General features: G+C 40.5%; 1 protein-coding gene and 1 long non-coding RNA gene across 2 annotated transcripts in view; one reads left to right on the top strand and one right to left on the bottom strand.

The window, feature by feature from the left end:
• Positions 1-8,655: 8,655 nt before the first annotated feature.
• Positions 8,656-16,359, bottom strand: C13H9orf40 (chromosome 13 C9orf40 homolog). The gene is made up of 2 exons (XM_002819871.5): positions 13,885-16,359; positions 8,656-9,909 (listed from the first exon to the last, which is right to left on the bottom strand). Exons 1-2 carry the CDS (start codon positions 14,308-14,310, stop codon positions 9,751-9,753), a joined length of 585 nt encoding a protein of 194 aa, XP_002819917.1. The 5' UTR covers positions 14,311-16,359; the 3' UTR covers positions 8,656-9,750.
• Positions 14,699-21,562, top strand: part of LOC103891476 (uncharacterized) — a 61,182-nt gene continuing 54,318 nt past the window's right edge. The window contains exon 1 of the long non-coding RNA XR_008509728.2: positions 14,699-14,815. This is a non-coding gene — a long non-coding RNA (uncharacterized LOC103891476). The remainder of the gene's footprint in view (positions 14,816-21,562) is intronic.

The following is a 21,562-nucleotide window of genomic DNA, read 5'->3' on the forward strand; positions in this document are numbered from 1 at the left end:
CTACATAGCAAGACTCCCATTTCTAAAAGACTTTTTTAAAAAAAATTAGCTGGGTGTGGTGGTGTGCACCTATAGTCCTAGCTACTCAAGAGGCTGAGGTGGGAGGATCGCTTGAACCCAGGGGTTCCAAGCTGCAGTGAGCCATGACTGTACCTAACTCCATCCAGCCTGGGCAACAGAGTGAGAGTTTGTCACTAAACAAACAAACAAAAAAACAATAATAGCAGTGCTTCTTGTTAATGTCTAGTCTTTGAAGAGAACAGCAGAGGATGGGAAAGGCAGGTCTGAGTGGCATGGAGCCTGACACCAGGGAGAGAGTTTCTAGGCTAATGGCACAGGGTGTTACAAAATCACTAGTGAATTGTTAACCATTTTTTTGAAAAATGAAATAGAATAGAAAATAACAGAATACACTGCTCATGATAAAGGTAAATATTGGTTTGTGAAGCTTTTGTGGCAATTATTCGTGTGTAAGCATATATGTGTATATGTACTGTATATAATTATTTCTTATCATAGGTTGTAGTAAAAAAAACTTACAAGGTAAAGCATAATACTGGTAACGTGAAAATATAAAAAATAAAAATATTGTCTTCAATTTTTAATAAGCATTACAGAATTTTATATTAATGCTCTCTGTAATTCTGATAGTTATCATCTTTCATTTAAAGAGCAAGCCAACATATTTTAATCAGTTGATTAAAAATATGAACTACTAGATGGAATAAGCTATGAATTCAATTGTTAAAATAAACATAGGACTGTTCAGGTTATCATTTGTTTCTTTAATAAGTCTTGGCAGTTTCCACCTTTAAAAAAATTTGTCCACTTGATCTAAGTACTCAAATACTATTTTTAAAATTCTAAATGTTAAAAGCAATACTATTTTAAAAATTCTAAGTGTTCAGAAGACTCATTAAGCCTTAGAAATATTCTAATAAAATGTCCAGGAATAATAAAATTTTGGACTAAAAACCAAAATGAGCAGGCAAACAAAAAACAGAATTAGCTTATTATAAGGACAAAATAATAATGTTTATATGTATTACACTTATTCTAGTAGTCCAGAGAAGGATACATATATTTTTATATACTGTCCTTTTTATATATTGTTAGATTTGTCAATATTTTATAGAGGATTTGTGTGTTTATGTTCATGAGGGATATTGTATTGATCTGTAGTCTTCTTCTTCTTCTTCTCCTCCTTTTTTTGAGACAGAGTCTCACTCTGTCGCCCAAGCTGGAGTGCAATGGCACAATCTTGACTCAACCTCTGCCTCCCAGGTTCAAGCGAGTCTCCTGCCTCAGCCTCCTGAGTAGCTGGGATTACAGGCACACGCCACCACGCCCAGCTAATTTTTGTATTTTTAGTTAGAGACACGGTTTCACCATTTTGATTAGGCTGGTCTCAAACTTCTGACCTCATGATCTGCCCGCCTCGGCCTCCCAAAGTGCTGGGATTACAGGAGTGAGCCACCGCGCCCGGCCGCTTTCTTCTTCTTGTAATATGTTTGTCTGGATTTGGTATCAAAGTAATGCTGGTTTCCCAAAGTGAACTAGAAAGTAATTCCTACTATTTTTCTGAGAAATAGTACATTTCTTCCTCAAATGTTTGGTGGAATTTTCCAGTGAAATTATATGAGTCTGGAGTTTTATTGTTACAAGATTTTAAGCTACGAATTCAATTTTTAAAATAAACATAGGACTGTTCAAGTTCTCTATTTGTTTCTTTAATAAGTCTTGGCAGTTTACACCTTTAAAGAAGTTTGTCTACTCAAATTTATAGGAATAAAGTTGTTTGTAATATCTGGGACACCAATGACATGAATATTGTACATTTTGATATTGTCTTAAAGGTTGATGAGGGTCTGTTCATTTTTAAATCTTTTTTCTTCCTGTTTTTCAAATGGTTTTCAAATAATTTCTATTGGCCTATTTTCAAGTTCACCGATTTTTCCTGTCTTCCTAATTCTGCTGCTTAGCACATGTACTGCATGTACTGAATCTTTTACCTATTGTAATTTTTTCTTCTCAAATTTCCATTTGATTTTTCTTATAGTTGATTTTTCTGAAAAATCATATCTTTTCATTAGGTTTATTTTCTTTATGGATTATAAATAGCTTTAAAATCTTTGATAATTCTAACATTTGTGTCATCTTGGGTTTGGCATCTATTGTCTTTTCCCTTGAAAACTAGTCACATTCTCCTAATTCTTTGTGTGTCAAGTATTTTGGATTGTGTCCTGAACATTTTGAATATTATGTTGCGAGAATCTGGGTCTTTTTAAAATCCTCTGGAGAATATCGATTTTTAAATGAGTAATCAACCCAGTTAGGTTCAGGCTTTAAGTTCTGTCTGTTCTTCTGTGAACACAGTTCTAACGTCACTTAAGTTTTCAAAGCCTTGGCTATGCTGCCTTGGGACTGTCCTATGCATGTATCACACTCTGGCGTTAGTATGGAGCTTGGGCAGAAGTTTATATTGCAGTTTAGTTCTCAAAGGCTTCACTAGGTGGCTTTCAATCTGTCTCCTGTATCTGTACCTCAGGGATGAGGCTGGGACCATTGCCAGTTTATACACAGAATCATGGGACCTGTAATCCAGTCCTCTCTGCTCCAGAATTCCTCCTACTCTCTCTTGCTCAAAGTAGTTCCCCCTTTCTTGGTCTCCTGGCCAAAAAAGATAGGTTTTTATCAATTTCTGCTGTTCATACTGCCCACTGCAGTTCTGCTAGATATTCACTCTTGCTTCAGAGCTGGGAGAGACCGGAAGAAAATGAAACCAGAAAACTGAACTCTACATGAGTTTCTTTGCCCAGTTCGACTTCCATTCCCAATTCAATAATGCTTTCATTTACTTTTCAGAGACTACAGGTGTACTCTAGCCAGAGCTTTTACTTGTTGTTGTTGTTGTTGTTGTTTGTTTGTTTGTATTGAGACAGAGTCTTGCTCTGTTGCCCTGGCTAGAGTGCAGTGGTGCAGTCTTGGCTCACTGCAACCACTGCCTCCTGGGTTCAAGTGATTCTCGTGTCTCAGCCTCCCAAGTAGCTGGGATTACAAGCTGCGCTACCACACCCGGCTAATTTTTGTTAAGTTTAGTAGAGACAGAGTTTCACCATGTTAGCCAGGCTGGTCTTGAACTCCTGACCTCAAGTGATCTACCTACCCTGGCCTCCCAAAGTGCTGGGATTACAGGTTTGAGCCACTGTGCCCGGCCGCTTTTACTTGTAAGTGGAGAGACACATGGGGTATAGTAACTTACTTGATCAACACTGAAAGTCCTTTTTTCACACTTATTTTTAAGCATTTTTCTATACCATCAAAATTTTTAAAAATACCATCTTATCATTTCATTATATTTCACTATATGTATTTTAATTATGCATCCATTCTCTTAAACCATTTTTGTTGTTGTTGTTTGTTTGTTTTTGTTTTTTTGAGACACAGTCTCACACTGTCACCCAGGCTGGAGTGCTATGGCACAATCACAACTCACTGCATCCCTGACCTTCTAGGCCCAAGTGATCCTCCCACCTCAGCCTGCCCAGTAGCTGGGACCACAGGCATGTGCCACCATGCCCAGCTAATTTATTATTATTATTATTTTGTAGAGACGAGATTTCCCTATGTTGCTCAGGCTGGTTTCAAATTCCTGGGTTCAAGCAGTTGTCCCACCTCAGCCTTCCAAAGTGCTGGGATTACAGGAGGGAGCCACCATGCCCAGCCCAAAAGCTATTTTTGTTTACTTCTAATATATTACTATTACATATAACACTGTGACATAAATTTGCATCTTGTTTTCTGATTATTTAACATATATTTTTAGATACAGAATTACTAGTTCAAAGATCACAAAGATGGGCTGGGTTCAGTGGTTTATGCCTGTAATCTCAGTGTTTGGGGAGGCTGAGGCAGGAGGATTACCTGAGGTCAGGAGTTTGAGACCAACCTGGGCCTATCTACAGAAAAAAAAAAACATAGCCGGGCATGGTGGTGCATACCTGTGGTCCTATGGCTACTCAGGAGGCTTAGGTAGGAGGATGGCTTTAGCCCAGGAGTTCCAGACTGCAGTGAGTTATGATGGGACCACTGCACTCAAGCTTAGGTGGCAGAGTGAAATTCTTTTTGTTTTTGATTTCCCTTGAGTTGGCCAGACTCCGTCTCTTAAGGAAAAAAAAAGTCACAAAGCTGAAATTAAAGCACCAGCTAGTTTGTGTTCTTTTCTGGAGCCTCTTGAGAAGAATACACTTTCAAGTTCATTTAGTTTATTGGCTGAATCTAGATCTTTGAAATTGTAGGGCTGAAGTCCCTGTTTCTTTGCTGACTGGCCGCTAGGAATCTCTCAGCTCCTAGAAACCACTCTCAGGTTTTTGTCCCCTGGCTCCTTCCATCTTCAAAGCCAGCAGGGGAATTACTTCCACATCAAATCCCTTGCACATTGTGCCTCTCCCTGTCTTCTTGTCTCTGACCACTCCATCCTTATAGAAAAGGCTCATGTGATTAGATTAGATCCACCTGGATAATCTCCCTATCTGAAGGTTAACTGGTTTGGGACAGTAGTTAGTCCATTCTTGCACTGCTATAAAGAAATACCTGAGACTGGGTAATTTATAAGGAAAAGAGGTTTAATTGGCTCACAGTTCCACAGGATATATAGGAAGCATAGCAGCTTCTGCTACTGGGGAGGCCTCAGGAAACTTATAGTCATGGCGGAAGGCAAAGGGGGAGTGAGTCATTTCACATGACAGGAGCAGAAGGAAGTGGGGTGGGAGGTGACACACACTTTTAAACAACCAGATCTCATGAGAACTCACTATCATGACATCTCCAAGGGGGATGGTGTTAAACCATGAAACCACCCCCATGATTTAATTACCTCCCACCAGGCCCCACCTCCAGCACTGGAGATTATATTTCAACATGAGATTTGGGTGGGGACACAGATCCAAACAGTATCAGGGACTTTAATTACATCTGCAAAATTCTTCACAGTAATGCCTCAACTAGCATTTGATTAAATAAGCGGATGTTACACCAGGGAATGGGAATCATCCCTTAGGGACAATCTTAGGATTCTGCCACTACAGGGTCACATCAGAAAGACACAAGATACAACCATCAATACATATAAATTGCTAGAGTATTATTGTTTAGGTCTGTGGACTCAAGAGACTCCAATAGCTAAACTTCTTTAAAAGTGACCTTAATCAGAATGTTTGCCTCAGTTCACGTCAGGTATTGCCAGACATCACTAATAGTTATCTGTCAGTCATATATCTATCAGAGATATAGCACATACATACATTCCAAGTACTACAGAGAAGGAAGAGGGGCCTGAAATGTTATTTAGTGTCCACTGAGTTCCCTACAGCCATCATGTCATTGCATCCCCATTCTGCTTCTGAGATGGATATCAGTGTCCTCATTTTCTGAGAATTCCGAGGCTCAAATTGTTTAGTGAATGACAGTGTTGCACAGCCAATACTGATTTCCAGCCATGAAGCATGAAAACATTAAAGTCCACTGTCAACGTTAACCAGTATTCACACAATAAATAATAAAATATATTGAAAAGTGGGGCAAGAGGAACAAGAGTCAACTCAAAGGGCCTCCAATAGCTAAATCTGGGATCTGTGCCACAAAATGATAGCAATGGATAACTCAGAATAAATTATTGCCCATTAGTCTATATTGGTATCATAAATACCTGAATAAAGAAATGGGTGAAAGGAAAGCTCTTCCTTTATACCAGGGGTCCCCAACCCCTGGGCCGCAGGCCACTACAAGTCCATGGCCTGTTAGAACCCAGGTTGCACAGCAGGAGGTCAGTGGTGGGCAAGTGATCAAAGCTTCATCTGTATTTACAGCCGCTCTCCATCGCTTGCATTACTGCCTGAGCTCCGCTTCCTGTCAGATTAGCAGCAGCATTACATTCTCATAGGATTGCTAATCCTATTGTCAACTGTGCATGCAAGGGATCTAGGTTGCAGGCTCCTTATGAGAATCCAATGCCTGTTTATCTGTCACTCTCTCCCATCACCCCTAGATGGGACCATCTAGTTGCAGGAAAACAAGCTCAGGGCTTCCACTGATTCTACATTATAGTGAGTTGTATAATTTTTTCATTATATATTACAATGTAATAATAATAAAGTGCAAAATAAATATAATGCACTTGAATCATCCCAAAACCATCCCCCACCCCCAGGCCTGTGGAAAAATTGTCTTCCATGAAACTGGTCTCTGGTGCCAGAAAGGTTGTGGACCACTGCTTTACAGAATTCCAATTAATGTAGAAGTCATAAAATAAAAAATTTTCCCTGATTTCCTCCCTCCTCCCACCCTCCACCTTCCGATACATCTCTGTGCATCATTCCCCTCTGTGTCCATGTATTCTCATCATTTAGCTCCCACTTATAAGAACATGTGGTGTTTGGTTTTCTGTTCCTGCATTAGTTTGCTAAGGATAATAGCCTCCAGCTCCTGGATACTAGGCTTAATACCTGGGTGAAACGAAGTAATTCTGTACAACAAACCCCTATGACATGTGTTTACCTATGTAACAAACCTGCATATCCTGCACATGTACCCCTGAAATTAAAAGTTAAAAAAACAAATTTTTTTATCAGCATGCAAGAAGAATAGAGTATCTTTCTTTTCTCTCTTTTTTTTTTTTTTTTTGAGATGGACTGTCGCTCTGTTGCCCATGTTGAGGTGCAGTGGCACAATCTCAGCTCACTGCAACCTCCACCTCCCGGGTTCAAGCAATTCTCCTGCCTCAGCCTCCCAAGTAGCTGGGACTACAGGCACACACCACCACATCCGGCTGATTTTTGAGTTTTTAGTAGAAACGGGGTTTCACCATATTAGTCAGGCTGGTCTCAAACTCCTGACCTCAGGCGATCCACCCGCCTCAGCCTCCCAAAGTGCTGGGATTACAGGCATGAGCCACCACACCCGGCCAGAATAGAGTATCTTTCTATACTCCTATAGACGAGGATATTACAAAATTATCATCCTATGAAAAGATAATTAGAGAGTAATCAGCCAAAATAGGTAAGGAGAGAAAGCATTATAGAGATCTGTCAGGCAGTTAAATAATTTTTAAGTAAGCTATTTTTCTAAATTAAAAAAAAAATAGAAAATTACCATTTGACATATACCAGAGCAGTAAGGCAGTTAAGGCAAGACTCATCAATCCTAAAATTTGTGGACAGAGTATAAGAAATGGAGTATTTACTGTCTCAAAATATTTTCCCAGAAGGTAATAATTAATTACAAAAGGGAAAACAGTAACCTTACAAAAGAGAAACCTGGCAGACACCATCTTAACCAAGTTATCAATGTTATGATTACTGATCAGACAAGCTGAGATTCTTGTGCCTGTTGACATGATGCACTGATACATCAACATCACTTCCATGGAGTTCTTACCAAAAGGCATATTTTTAAGAAACATCAGACAAACCAAAATCGAGGGCTATCCTATGAAATACCTGAGCAGTGCTCTTCAAAAGGTACCTAGGTCATGAAAAGCAAAGAAATTCTGAGTTTTTTTAGATTAAAGACGACTAAGGAGATATTATAACTAAATATAACATGTGAACCTGAATTTGACACAGGGCTAGAAAAAGAATAGGACAATGGTGAAAGTCGAATAGTCTATAAATTTTATAATTGTTTTAGGTTTTTGACATATATCCTCTAAGAGTTGTCTGAAGTCATTCTTTCCATGTCCTCAAAATCGCACAAGAGAATTTTATCAATGTTAATTTCCTGATTTTCATAAGTGTACCGTGGTAATTTAAGATGTTACATCAGGGAATTGGGGTGAAGGGTTATAAAACTTTTAAAAACCCACATTTTACCTCAATTTATCCACAATGAAATTTTGCTGTTACCTCAAGTTTACTTAGTAAACAACTTTTTTAAAGGATGGAATTATTTTAACTCTTTCTGTTTTCTATATATAGACTGTCCCTGACTTGATGGTTTGACAGGATTTTTCAGCTTTACCACAGTGTGAAAATGATATAAATTCAGTGCATTTGACTAACCATGGGGTTATGTCCTGATAAACCCATCATAAGTTGAAAATATCATAAGCTGAAAGTTTCAATTCCAATTTCTATCCTGAAACTTCTAGAGGCAGTTAAAACTTTAACTATAGGCAGCATGTTTATTCTAATGATTTTTTTTAACCTACCTTAAGGTTATTATGAGAACTAAACAAGATGATGCAAGTAAAGTACTTATAACATTGCTTAACAATAAACAGTCTCTCTGAGGTAGATACTATTTATTATTTCTCATTTTACAGGTGAGAAATTTGAGGCTTGGAGATGAAAAATAACTGGCTTAAAGATACATAGGTATGAAGTGGCAGTACAAGACTTTGAACCATGTCTGACCACAATGCTATACAGTTTCTCTTCTGTTCTAAAGCATTCTTATTAATGTCAACCCATTCTTAAATCCTTCATTACACAAAATAATCAAGTTTTTCTCTTTCCCTCTCAATGGCATTTACCATTTGTCTTGAATTTTGGGTCTAATGTCATCAACAACAAAAAATGCAAGCAAGAACCAGTTATTCAATTACAAAACCAACATTCTGGATGCAGTACAAAAGTTAGTTAACTTAATCACTGATACTCACATCACAAATTGCTTACTTTATTTCTTTAACAATGGAATAGTAACAACACAATAATTCAGTTGTAACAAAGCCACCAACAGAGCAAAACAAAAACAAAGCTAAGTAAGAAGCATTGCTTCAGCTCAAATTAGTTATCTCCTTTAAACAGGAAAAACGACCATTAGTCTAGTGGTTCTCAACCCTGTCTGCACATGAGAGGAATGGAGGGAAATAGGACGGGTGTTTAAAAAAATAGTTATATCCAAGACCCACCTCAGAACTATTAAATGAGAATCTCTCAAGAGTGAGGCCCAGGCAAAGATTTTTAAAGTGCTGTCAGTGTTGAAAACTACAGGTCTAAAGTAATAAGGAATAAAACCATGCCTCGAAGCAATTCAAAACCAAGAAGCTGATCATATAATAAATTTTTTCCTCTAATCCTGGGAAAACAGGAGGAAGCAGGCACCGACTCAGTTTTCATTGTTCTTTATCCATCTTCAGTTGCCCATAGTAGAGCTTAACAAACATCAAATATTGGAAGTTATGCAAACACGCTACCCAAATTGAAATTCTCACTACTTTACATTTAGAAAGCTCTTTTAAAACAATAGCTTTTACAACAATCCCGCCCATCTTAAGTTTGCATAGATGTTCAAGTCAGCTATTTGTTCAACTAACAGAGTCAATAGAACGTATTAGAAAGTACTTTATTAACAACAGTTATTATAAAACAATATTCATTTTATGTACTACAAATAAACTTTTTGGTGCAGATAGGAGGAATATTTGAGTTTTTCCCACCTATTTCTAAAACTGCTAGAATTTCTTTTTATAAGATCAGTACCTTCAATTCTAGAATTTAAACAAAACTTTTTGCTCTAAGAATGCATACATAAAATACTTCCCCTACAACTGTACTCTATCCTTGACAAATCCTTATTAAGAGGTTCAGTAGTAACTGTAGGTATTTAATGTCAGAACAATCTTTCTTCATTTCTCAGGTTTGGAAATATAACTTCAAGTATGGAAAATAACTTTTCCCTTAAGAATACGAGAATTCACTTAGAGACATCTCCTCAAATCAGCCAATCCCACTGCTTCGGCTCCTTACATCAGGACTCCATGTCAACCTCTGCCCCTTCATTCCTGCCCTGAAGTGTTGCTTCTGTCAGGGTGTCTTCACTTAAATCTTCAATGTCTGCCAGATCAATAGGAGGCAAAGGATTCCTCCAGTACTGGAAGGTATTATACTGCCAAAATTCTTCATTGTGCTTTAGAGAAAAAAGAGAGATGAAAGTACATCAGTAGCTTAGAAAAAATTAAGTTTTTTTCAGAAAACAAATTTGTTTTAAAGGCAAACTCATATAAGATTTTGTAGTCTTCTATTTTGTATTTTTAACAAATATACATTTTAAATTTTGTCTCATCTAAGTACTTCATGTACTCAGTGAAATCTGTGCATTTTAATATTTAAAATTTGTGAAAGTATTTGTTAAATTTAAAGGAATTTCCTCCAAGAGCATCTCTTTCCACAGGTTTTCTCCCATTTTTCACCTAAAGAAAATTAAAAAATCTTAAAATTTTTTATCTTTCAATAAGGAAAATAAGAATTTATTTTAAAAATACAGACACACTCCTTATAACTTACTTTTGGTCTTGTTCTTAAGGTCTGGTATTTTAGGAGATTTACTTTACATAGGCCAAAATATTTTGAAATCTTCCAAAAAGTATTAGGTTATAAACATGATGAATAGCAAGAAAATGTTAAACTGATCATGTTATTAAAGATAAAAAAAAAATCAACGTTCAGTAGCCACATGACCTAGTGGCTACGGTGCTGGACAGCACAGGTCTGTAAGAAAGTCTCATTAGGAAGTTCACTGTCTTCTATGCTGAGCCTTAAAGAATTAAGTTTTGGGGGAATTTCTTAATATTGGGATAAACACACAATAAGTCAAAAGATATTAAGAAAAATTTCACTTTAATATTTTGGAAAATCTACTGTACAAATTATCTACTTATAAACATGGACCAAAAAAAGGTCTTTTAATTATGTTAGTAAAACACAGTGACTAAGGGCACACAAACTTTGCCACCAGACAGACCTGGGTTTGCAAGATAACTCTACCGCCCACTAACTCTGATCTTGACCTTATTGATAAAATGGAGGACTGTTGTAAAAATTCAGGCTTGGCATAGTAATTGCTCAATATTGCTAGGTATTATATCCCAATAAGCCTATGAATCATTAATCGCTGTCTCCTTAGAGCATCTCTGCTTACTTTCTGTTAAGAATATCTAACAGTTGGCTGGGCATGATTACAGCTGTAATCCCAGCACTTTGGGAGGCAGAAGGATCGCTTGAGCCCCAGAGTTTGAGACCACCCTGGCAACAAAGCAAGACTCCATCTCAATTTATTAAAAACAAATAAACAAAAAACTAACAGTTGAGTCAACACTAACAGAGCAGTGAATCTACATAGTGACACTAACATGAAAAAATACACGAATATTTAATGAATACCTGATTTTATTTCTCTAGTCAAAAAACATCTGAAACAGGAAATATCCTGAAGTTCCAGGACAGAAATGACATAACATTATCCTGCCTAGATTGCATTCTCAATGTAGAAAAAAGGTATTTGAGGTAGTATTTCCTAAATGAAGTCCCAAGGGTGAGGGCTGGGACTTAAGCCCTATTCTGAGCACAAAAGAAACCAGGCATTTACTGTATTGAACTGTTTACTTCTTTTTGTTATATTCAATTTTCCCTTGGTAATCAGGTATAAAATCCTTAAAACAAAAAGCCTGTGTCTTTGGAGGCAGGAAGGGAAAACAGAAGCTGGAGAGAGCATGTTTGTAAAAGAGAAGCGGCTCCAGAACAAATCTAACAAAAAGAAGGAATAGGAGTGTTACTGGGCTTTCCTCAAAAGAGGGCCTGACAGTGGCTCACGCCTGTAATCCCAGCAATTTGGTAGGCAGAGGCGGGAGGATTGCTTGAGCCCAGCCTGGGTAACATGGCAAAACCCCATCTCTACAAAAAAAAAAAAAAAAAAATTAGTCCAGCGTGGTGGTGTGCACCTGCAGTCCCAACGATTCAGGAAGCTAAGGTTGCAGTGAGCTGGGATGGTGCCACTGCACTCCAGCCTGGGCATGGGAGCGAGAACCCAAGGCCCTTTTTTTAAAAACAACACAGAGAACAAGGGGACTAGCTTTGGTGAAGAAAGAACCCCTGGAGCCAACCTTTTTCCCTGTCATGTGCTTGCAGAGACTATAGGAAGTAGAGAGCTGCCAGATCTAGTCACTGCTGTGGGGGAAAAGACAGTTGAGTCTACGACTCTAAGCAAGCATCATCGTTTCAGGCTACTAGAGAACTCTTACTCTTTGCCTACTGTCATTTCCATATTTCCCTCTTATCACTGTGTGGCATACTATAGACAGTGTATTCTGGTAGGAGACAAGCCTATGCATGAGTGGAGTATTAAAATGGTCTGAAGAGCTTTCAAAAAGTTTTCAAACTACACAGTCCCTAATCTCCATATCCATTATGGATGGATGGTTTAGAAGACTATCCATCTGTTTTCAGTTGATTTTGAATATCTGAGAGCAATCTGAAGAAAAAGTTTAAATAAAGCTCATGTTTCAACCATAGGCAAAAAAAAAAAAAAAAAAAGTCTTTCCCAACTATAAAACTCTCGTTATTTTATTGGATTTTTCACATGAACAAGTCATGCCTAAGAAATTTCATTTATTTTTTTGGAAAGGTATTTGAAAACCCTGACATAAGATACTTAAGAAAATAGAAAAACGTTGGGTGGATGCTATCAGACAGCTGAAGAGAATTTGGTGAATTCTGAGAAACCTGTACTTGGTTCTTCATCTCCCAAGTCCCCTGTCATTCAGGATTGTGAAAAAGTAGTATGAATTCCTAAGTCTAGACCAAAGCTGTCCAATAAATATATAATGCTCCAAAAACATAATTTAAAATTTTCTAGTAGCTGTATTTAAAAAGTAAAAGAAACTTCTGGTATTAATTTTAATATATTTTCTTCAATATAGCCAAGTTATTTCATGTGTAATCAATATAAAATTGAGCTATTTTATCTTCATTTCTTATTAAATCCACGAAATTTCGTGTATATTTTAAACTTAGAGCACATTTCCATTTGGACTAATCACGTTTCAAGTGTTCTTACCGGCTAGCGGCTGGGCAGCAGAGATCTAGGCAAACTGAGGCATGCCTAGATCTTCTCAGGATTCTTAGATGCAGAGATGAGGCAGGCTCATGTCTTGAATAGAAATCCCCCAGTGATTCTCATATACGCCTTAAGGCCCAAATTAATTTTCTTTTTTTCTTTTCTTTTTTTTTGAGACAGCGTCTCACTCTGTTGCCCAGGCTGGAGTGCAGTGGCCCAATCTCAGCTCACTGCAACCTCCATCTCCCAGGTTAAAGTGATTCTTGTGCCTCAGCCTCCCGAGTAGCTGCGAATACAGGCATGCACCACCACACCCAGCTAATTTTTGTATTTTAATAGAGACACAGTTTCACCCTATTGGCCAGGCTGGTCTCGAACTCCCGACCTCAGGTGATCCACCAGCCGTGGCCTCCCAAAGTCCTGGGATTACAGGCGTGAGACACCACGACCCGCCCCCAAATTAATTTTCAACGATACTTTTGCCTAGGATCAGATTTAACACTATGAGTTAAAACAAAGCTTTGCCCAAGGTACGTTGGTCCATCCTTTTCTCCAGAAGCTGTACCAGCCTGTAGGACGTTCAATTAATCGATGGCTACCACACTGGTCTCCCTCTAGAAAAAGAACTCTATCCCGAATTCTAGACTAATCATCGTTAAACCCAGGAAGGCCCTCTACATCTTTGTCTGTCGTTTGTCTTTGGGCTGAACCTATGCCCTCACGGTCCGCGTCCTCGCCATGCTCACAGCCCGCCACGACCCACGGTCCTGTTTCCCTTTTACGGAGCGCGGCGCTGACGCCGAAAGGCCACTTCTACCGCTCCCGACCACAGTCTGTTTCCCCCTCGCCCAGCCCAGTGCTTTCTGCCCATCGGACTCTCGGGGTGTGTCTTCTGGCTATCGGCGTCCTCTCCCGGAGCGGGAACCCCTTCTTTCACCCCCCTCAGGCGTCTTAACCTACACAAGCCATGAGTGGGAACCGTGGCGTTTTGTGTGTGGGGGAAAAGGCAAGCCCCTTCGCCCCTCAGCCCACCCGCCCCCAAGCCCCTACCTGGCGCGATGCGACCCCCCAGTCTCCCCGCGGGGGTCCTGCGCGCCCCGCCCCGTCGTCGCCACCGCCCCCCGGGGGCCGGGCGCCCGGGAGCTCCTCCCCCGACTCCGGCAGTACGGGCGGCGGCGGCAGCGGCGGATCGCCTGTCTCCAGGCCGTGGTCCTCACGCTCCTGGCCGCTCGGGGCGCTGTTGTCCCCGCTGTCACGGCGCTTGCTGGGCGAAGCCGAGGGCTCTGCCATGGTCCCTGCGTCGATTTTGCGCTTTCGGTGCTGCTCTGGGACGCCGAGGGGCTGCCCAGCATGCGCGACCCCGGGCGGCCGGATCCAGAGAGGCGGTGGCGGCGGCTGCTCAGCGAAGTCGCAGAGCAGGAGCCGCTTCCAAGGCACGTGGAACGTCACCGGCTCGGCCGCACGCCGCTTGGCCATGGGCCCAGAGGCTCGGGCGGAGCCCGCCAGGCGCGGGAGACCGAGTGCCGATAGCTGCGGGGGCGAAGAGCGAGGACTGAGCGCGTGAGAGAGGGACAGGCCGAAGTCGGGCGAGGAGGCGACAGGAAGCTGGAGGGGGTAGGGCGGGGCGGCTCGCGCAGGAGCTAGGGCTGGGGCTCCGGCTCGGAGGCAGCTCCAGCGCTCAGCCCTCGCCGCCGCCGAGATGCGGCCCGGACGTTGAGAAGCAACCGCGAAGCGGCGGAGATTCGAACCTGCGCACAACGTGCGCGCGCGCACTCTGTCTGGCCAGGCGGAGCCGCTGGTTGGTGGAGACTCGCGGGGCGCGCTCCCGAGCGCCCTCGCGACCGGAAGTGCGCGCTCGGGGGTAGGCGGAAAGGCGGCGGCGGGATTAATTAAAGACCCGATCAAGCAGCCCGCAGAGGGGCGTGACCTTGTTTCCTCAGGAGCGTAGCGGTCGTGTTACTACTATGTTCGGTATAGTGCGGTACGTTCTAGACCCTTCTATAGGAAATTTAAGGCCTTTAAAATGTATATTTCCTTCCTCCAGTCAGTGACCACAGGGGCGTCTCCATGAAATTAAGACAAAGATTATAATAGAGTTCCAGACTATCCTGGGCAACATAGCAAGACCTCGTCTCTACAAAAAATACAAAAATAGGCCAGGCTTGTTGGCCAGCCCCTGTGGTCCCAGCTACTCGGGAGGCTGAGGAGGAAGATTCACTTGAGCCCGGGAGGTGGAGGCTGTAGTGAGCCAGAGATCGCACCACTACACTGCAGCCTGGGCAACAGAGCGAGACTCCGTCTCACAAAAGAAAAAGGAAAAGGATAATACAAGGTTTAAATAAAACTGGTGTTTAAGAAGCTTCACAGTAGGTTGTTATTCAAAACAAATGACTGAAGGGGAGTCCGGGCTGAGGGAAGTAGCTAAAGCTAACAGAAAACACACAAATCGAAGTGTATGTTTTGCATGTTTTGCGCAGCTGCTGTGGAAGGTGAAGCAGGCACTACATTCGTGGAAGATCTCTTGATTAAAAACTTAGGAAGTTACAGACAGAATGTGCAGCTCATCCAAAATAGCTGAGTAGTTGGCAAGAACCAAGCCTGAAGCACAGCTGTCCTTTTCAACTGAAACCTAGAATTGTTGGGCTCTTAAATTAATGTTGGAAGGCTGAGTTCCCTGCTTACTATGGGCGGTGGTCAGATCAAGATTCTAAGGCCATTACAGCAAAATAGTGTTGTCAGGTGAAGTGAGGTGGAGACAATTGCAGTATATTTACTATTTTATTATTTTTATTTTTTATTTTGTTTGAGACAGGGTCTCTCTCGGCCGCCTAGGCGGGAGTGCAGTGGTGCCATCACGGCTCACTGCAGCCGGGCCCCACTGAGCTCAAGTGATCCTCCTGTCTGGGCCTCCCAAAGTGCTTGATTTATAGGTGTGAGCCACCGCATCTGGTCGTATTTACTATTTTAATAGTTTGATAAAGATAGTAACCAAGTAAGCAGAAATGGAAGGAAGAAAATAAGACTATTACCAGTGCTTTGAAGGGAAAAACTATCATCCTCTGTAGAAAAAGTGTGCAAGGAAGATAATATTTTAGTGCTAGGTACTATCTCAGTACTAATTACCCTGTACCCCTGCATCTCAAGGTGGTTGTGAGAGGACAAGTTAATTATTAGTTATTATAAGCACAGAAATGTACCAAGTTAGGGTAGTAAGCAATAGCTTTTCTGTTTGGTTTTTACTTTTCTTGTTTGAAATTGGTAATCGGCCGGGTGCGATGGCTCACTTCTTTAATCCCAGCACTTTTGGGAAGATGAGGTGCACAGATCACCTGAGCCCAGGAGTTCCATACCAGCCTGACCAACATGGTGAAACCCCATCTCTACAGAAAATACAAAAATTAGCCAGAGGTGGTGCCTTGCACCTGTAGTCCCAGGGAGGCTGAGGTGGGAGGATCGCTTGAACCCTGGAGTCAGAGGCCAAGATTGCACCACTGCACTTCCAGTCCGGGTGACAGTGTGAGACCCTGTCTCCAAAAAAAAAATAAATTGAAAACCCGTCTGTCTCAAACAGAGGAAGAGTTTTGCCGTTTTTAAATCAGCAGGAAAGATCTTAATCGTAGCCATCAGGTGCTGTTTGAAAGGTTTTGAGTGCCCCCAAAATAATGAGTATAGTTTAGCTAAAGGTTGGTTCTTTTGTATTCCTCTTTACAAACGCTCGTTTTTTCAAAATTGTGAAATTTATCATATATGCAAAAGGTTGTATAAAATACACATGTAGTTAAAATAATGATAGTAAGACATACAGCATTCTGTTTCAGAAATAGAATACTACCTGTACTAGAACATGACAAGCTCCCTATGTGCCCCTTCCCCACTGGCACATACCCTTCCCTTTCCCTCACTCCCAGTAATTACTGTTTAAATGTTGAGTTAATCATTCCTTTGCTTTTTAACTTCTCCATCTGTATGTCTGTATGTATATTGCTAAATAACTTTTTTTTTTTTTTTTTTTTTTTGAGACGGGGCTTGCTCTGTTGCCCCAGCCGGAGAGCAGTGATATGATTACAGCTCACTGCAGCCCTGACCTCTCAGGAGCAAGCAGTCCTCCCACCTCAGCCTCCTGAGTAGCTGAGACTACAGGTGTACATCACCACACCCAGCTAATTTTTAAAATTTTTTTGTAGAGCCAGGGTTTTGCCATGTTGCCCAGACTAGTCTCAAAGTCCTGAACTCAAGCAGTCTGCCTGCCCTGGCCTCCCAAAGTGTTGGGATTACAGGCATGAGCCACCACACCCAGCTTAATATATTTTTTGAGACCAGGTCTTGCTCTGTTGCCCAGGCTGGAACGTAGTGGCGTGATCACTGCTTGCTGCAGCTTCAACTTCCTGGCCTCAAGCAATCCTCCTGCCTCAGCCTTCCAAGTAGCTGGGCCCATGGCTTGTGCCACCATACCCAGCTAATTTTTTATTTTTAGTAGCGACAAGGTCTCACTATGTTGCCCAGGCTTGTTTTGCTGGGCTTTTTTTGTTTTTGTTTTTGTTTTTTTTTAAACAGCTTTACCTAGGTCTAAATGACATACAATAATGTGCATATAAAGTGTACAATTTGACATTCATATACCTGTGAAACCATAACCATAATCAAGATGATCAAAGTTTTGAGAGCAATCTTTGGCATCTTGTTCTTTAGGAGTGTGTCAACTATACTTGGCCCTTTGTTATTCCATAATAGCATCCTCTGTAACATTTAGTTACCCTTTTGGAATTTTGTTTATAATTGCATTGAGATTATAGATCAATTTGGGAAGAATTATTATCTTTACAATACCAGCTCATTTCCTGTTCAAGAATATAACTATTTAAGTTTTAAAAAATCTCTCAATAAAGTTTTATATTTCTCACCATAAAGAGCTTATATCTTTGTTAAGTTTATCCCTAGGCACTTTATAATTTTTGTAGACAATATTCTTTTTCTTTTTAAATAACATTTTCTGAGTTTTTGTTGCTGCTCTGGGTTCTTTTTTTTAAGGCCCCAGAAGTAGAATTTGAAATTAGTTTACCCTAAGTTGTAAATAGTACCAGAGCCACTTGTTCAAGGAATTTGTCCATTTCATTCATCAAATTTGTTGGAATATTTTCTTAGTTTCTCTTTTTCCCATTTCATTGGCTTCTACTAAATTTGGATTTACTTTGCTCTTCTTTCTGTAGCTTCTTCTAATAGAACCTAGGTCACTGATTTTAGTCTTTGTTAGTTTCTTTTTGGAGACAGAGTCGCTCTGGCTGGAGTGAAGTGGCACAGTCTTGGCTCACTGCAGCCTCTGCCTCCCAGGTTCAAGCGATTCTCCTGCCTCAGCCTCCCGAGTAGCTGGGACTACAGGTGCATGCCACCGCACCCGGCTAATTTTTGCATTTTTAGTAGAGACGGGGTTTCACCATGCTAGCCAGGTTGGTCTCAAACTCCTGACTTCAGGTGATCCACCCACCTCGGCCTCCCAAAGTGCTGGGATTACAGGCGTGAGCCACCGTGCCCAGCCGTCTTTGTTAGTTTCTAAAATAAACATTTAAAGCTGTAACTTTCCCTGTAGCACTGCTTTGGCTACATCCTACAAATTTTGGTATGTTGTATTTTTATTATCTTTCAGTTTGAAATACTTTCAAAATTTCCTTTCTTGTTACTCTGCCTCCTTCCTATCATTATGAATTTCATTTTAAGTTAACCTACTGGTATTTACTTAACTATACCTCTTTGAATTAATAATGTGGTTGCCGTAAGGACTGTTCATATACATCTTTATTTTTTCACAGTCTACTTCGAGCTAACATTGTACCACTTTATGTAAAACAAATACCTTGCACCCCTCCCCCTGCCCTATCCAAATGCATTTTTTATTGACCTAATAGGATCTTCTACCTATTCTACATATCCCATAATTTTGTGGATAATAACTCAGAAGTCATTAGTTACAACAAAACACAAAGAAGGGAAACTTTTTTTCTTCTTACTGAAAAATGAATACACACAAACTTATTCTGCTTATCTTTAAACTTGTGTGTTTCAGACTAACTGAAGCCTCACAGCAGTGTATGGTAGGGAAGTAGTTTAAAATTTTTTAATTGCCACACCTTTTACATATCTCATTTGATCCCAAAAACTTTGGGGCAGATTATTGCCAGTTTAACAGATAAACCTCTCCTCTGAGCATCAGATCCATGTGACTTCTCATGAGTCTACCTTAACCACCTTATTTAAAATTGCAACTCACTCTACATTTCTCCTGACTTTTGATTCCCCTCTTTTCCCCATAGCATGATTACTTTCTAATCTATTATATATTTCACTTACTTATTACTCTTATTGTCTCCCTTTCTAGAAAGTAAGCTTGTTGAAGGTAGGGTTCCAGTTTGTTTTTTGGGTTTTGTCCCCAGTCATATATTCAAAGTGACTAGCATGTTAGGTGCTCCGTAAATATTTGTTGCCTGAATGAGTGTCCATTATTTCCATTTGGGTGTTCTGTAGGCATCTCATATTCCATCCTCCAGTGTCATCAGTCATCTATACAGGTACCCATACCAGAAATATAATTGTATTCTTTCATAATCACATTCACTCAATTTATTCTTTCAATACATATTTTAAGCATCTGCTACTGACCAGGCACTGGGGTTACAACAGTAAAACAAAAATCCCTACCCCATGACTGTCCAAGGAATCTTGGGGGAGACAGACAATAAATAAGCACATCTATCAGTTGGTGCTGAGGAAAAATAAAAATAAAGCAGGGTAAGAGGTCAAGATGGGCATCTCTGACAAGACTTTTGGGCCAACACCTGAGGAAAGTGAGGGGGGGCAAATCATGTGATCCTAGTCAGATGTAATAGCAAGTATGAATGTCCAAAAGTGTAAAATAGCAAAAGCATGAGCAAAGGACAGCAAAAAAACAAAAACAAAACAAAAAAACCCAGTGCTGCCTTTTCCTCAATGTTTTGTTTAGGGTAGTGTCTGTTTCTTCAAGTTCACTAGTTCGTTCTCTTGTACCTTATCTGCTGTTAACTCCACACACTATTTTTTCATCCTACACGATGTACTTTTCATCTCTAGTTCCATTTGGGTCTTTTTTTCTATCTTCCAAATCTAGGTAACTTTTTGAACATATGGAATACAGTTATTCTGTTTTAATGCTCTCTGCTAATTCTAACATCTGTGTCGGGTCTGGTTTGGGTTCACCTGATCTTTCTCCTCTCTATGGGTCGTGTTATCCAGCATATGTGGTATCATGTTTGTCAGCATACCTGGTAGTTTCTGATCAGACACCAGATATTTTTTTACTTTGTTGGGTGCTAAGTATTTTTGTATTTCAATAAGTATTCTTGAGATTTATTCTAGGATGCTGTTAAGTACATAGACATAGTTTGACCCATTTGGATCTTGCTTACAAGATTTGTCAAGTGGGACCTGAGCTTTTTTAGTCTAGGGCTAATGATTCCACATTACCAAGGCAAGACTTCTCTGTACCACACCTAGTGCCCTACACATTTTGAAGTTTTATAGTCTGGGTGTGAGAACAAACACTCTTTATGGCCCTGTGTGGGCCCTGGCTACTGTTCTGATATTTCAGGTGCTTTTTTTCTCTGGCCATGGTTTTTTTTCTCACACATGCACTGATCAGTAGTACTCTGAAGATTACTCAAGGGGGACTATCCTCATATCTCCAGTGTTCTATGTGCAGCTACCAATGTTTGTATCATATTGGTTATTAAAATTTTAATAAGTGATTGTGTTGATAAGGATATGCAGAAACAGATGCTCTCTTTGTTTTAAAGTGTAAGTTAGTATAACCTTTTAAGAGAGCAATCTGGGCGGGGTGTGGTGGCTCACGCCTGTAATCCCAGCACTTTGGGAGGCCGAGCCGGGTGGATCACTTGAGGTCAGGAGTTTGAGACCAGTCTGACCAATGTGGTGAAACCCCATCTCTACTAAAAAATACAAAATTAGCCGGGCATGGGGGCATGCGCCTGTAATCCCAGCTACCTGGGAGACTGAGGCAGGAGAATTGCTTGGGAGGCGGAGGTTGCAGTAAGCCAAGATCGCACCATTGCCACTACAGCCTGGGCAGCAACAAGAGCGAAATTCTGTCTCAAACAAAAAAAAAAAAAAAAAAAAAAAAAGAGCAATCTGACAATATCTGTGAAAATTAAAAAATACACACACATATTCAGAAACTGTAACTCTAGGAACTTATACTCCAGATATACTACTGACAATAGACATAACTATGTACAGGATTATTACAAGAATGTTACTTATTAGTAAAGTATGGCCTATATTATGTATTATATTAATAATATTAGTATAATAAATATAATATGTATTTTATGTATAATGGAATCCTTTTTTTTTTTTGAGTCAGAGTCTTGCTCTGTCACCCAGGCTGGAGTGCAGTGGCGCGATCTTGGTTCACTGCAACCTCTGCCTCCTGGGTTCAAGCAATTCTCCTGCCTCAGCTTCCCAAATAGCTGGGATTACAGGCATGCACCTCCATGCCTGACTAATTTTTGTATTTTTAGTAGAGATGGATTTCAGCATGTTGGCCAGGCTGGTCTCGAACTCCTGACCTCAGGTGATCTGCCTGCCTCGGCCTCCTAAATTGTTGGGATTACAGGCGTGAGCCACCATGCCCTGCCTGTGCTTTTTAACTGAAGTAAAGTTGTATTTATGGATATAGAATAAT

This window comes from Pongo abelii, chromosome 13 (genome assembly GCF_028885655.2).
Source record: "Pongo abelii isolate AG06213 chromosome 13, NHGRI_mPonAbe1-v2.0_pri, whole genome shotgun sequence".
Classification (NCBI taxonomy): domain Eukaryota; kingdom Metazoa; phylum Chordata; class Mammalia; order Primates; family Hominidae; genus Pongo; species Pongo abelii.

Coding starts and splice junctions, on each gene's coding strand:
- C13H9orf40 (XM_002819871.5), bottom strand. CDS start 14,310: ATGGCCAAGCGGCGTGCGGCCGAGCCGGTGACGTTCCACGTGCCTTGG. Junction 9,910..13,884: donor GGGGGGTCGCATCGCGCCAG/GTAGGGGCTTGG, acceptor TTTTCTCTAAAG/CACAATGAAGAATTTTGGCA.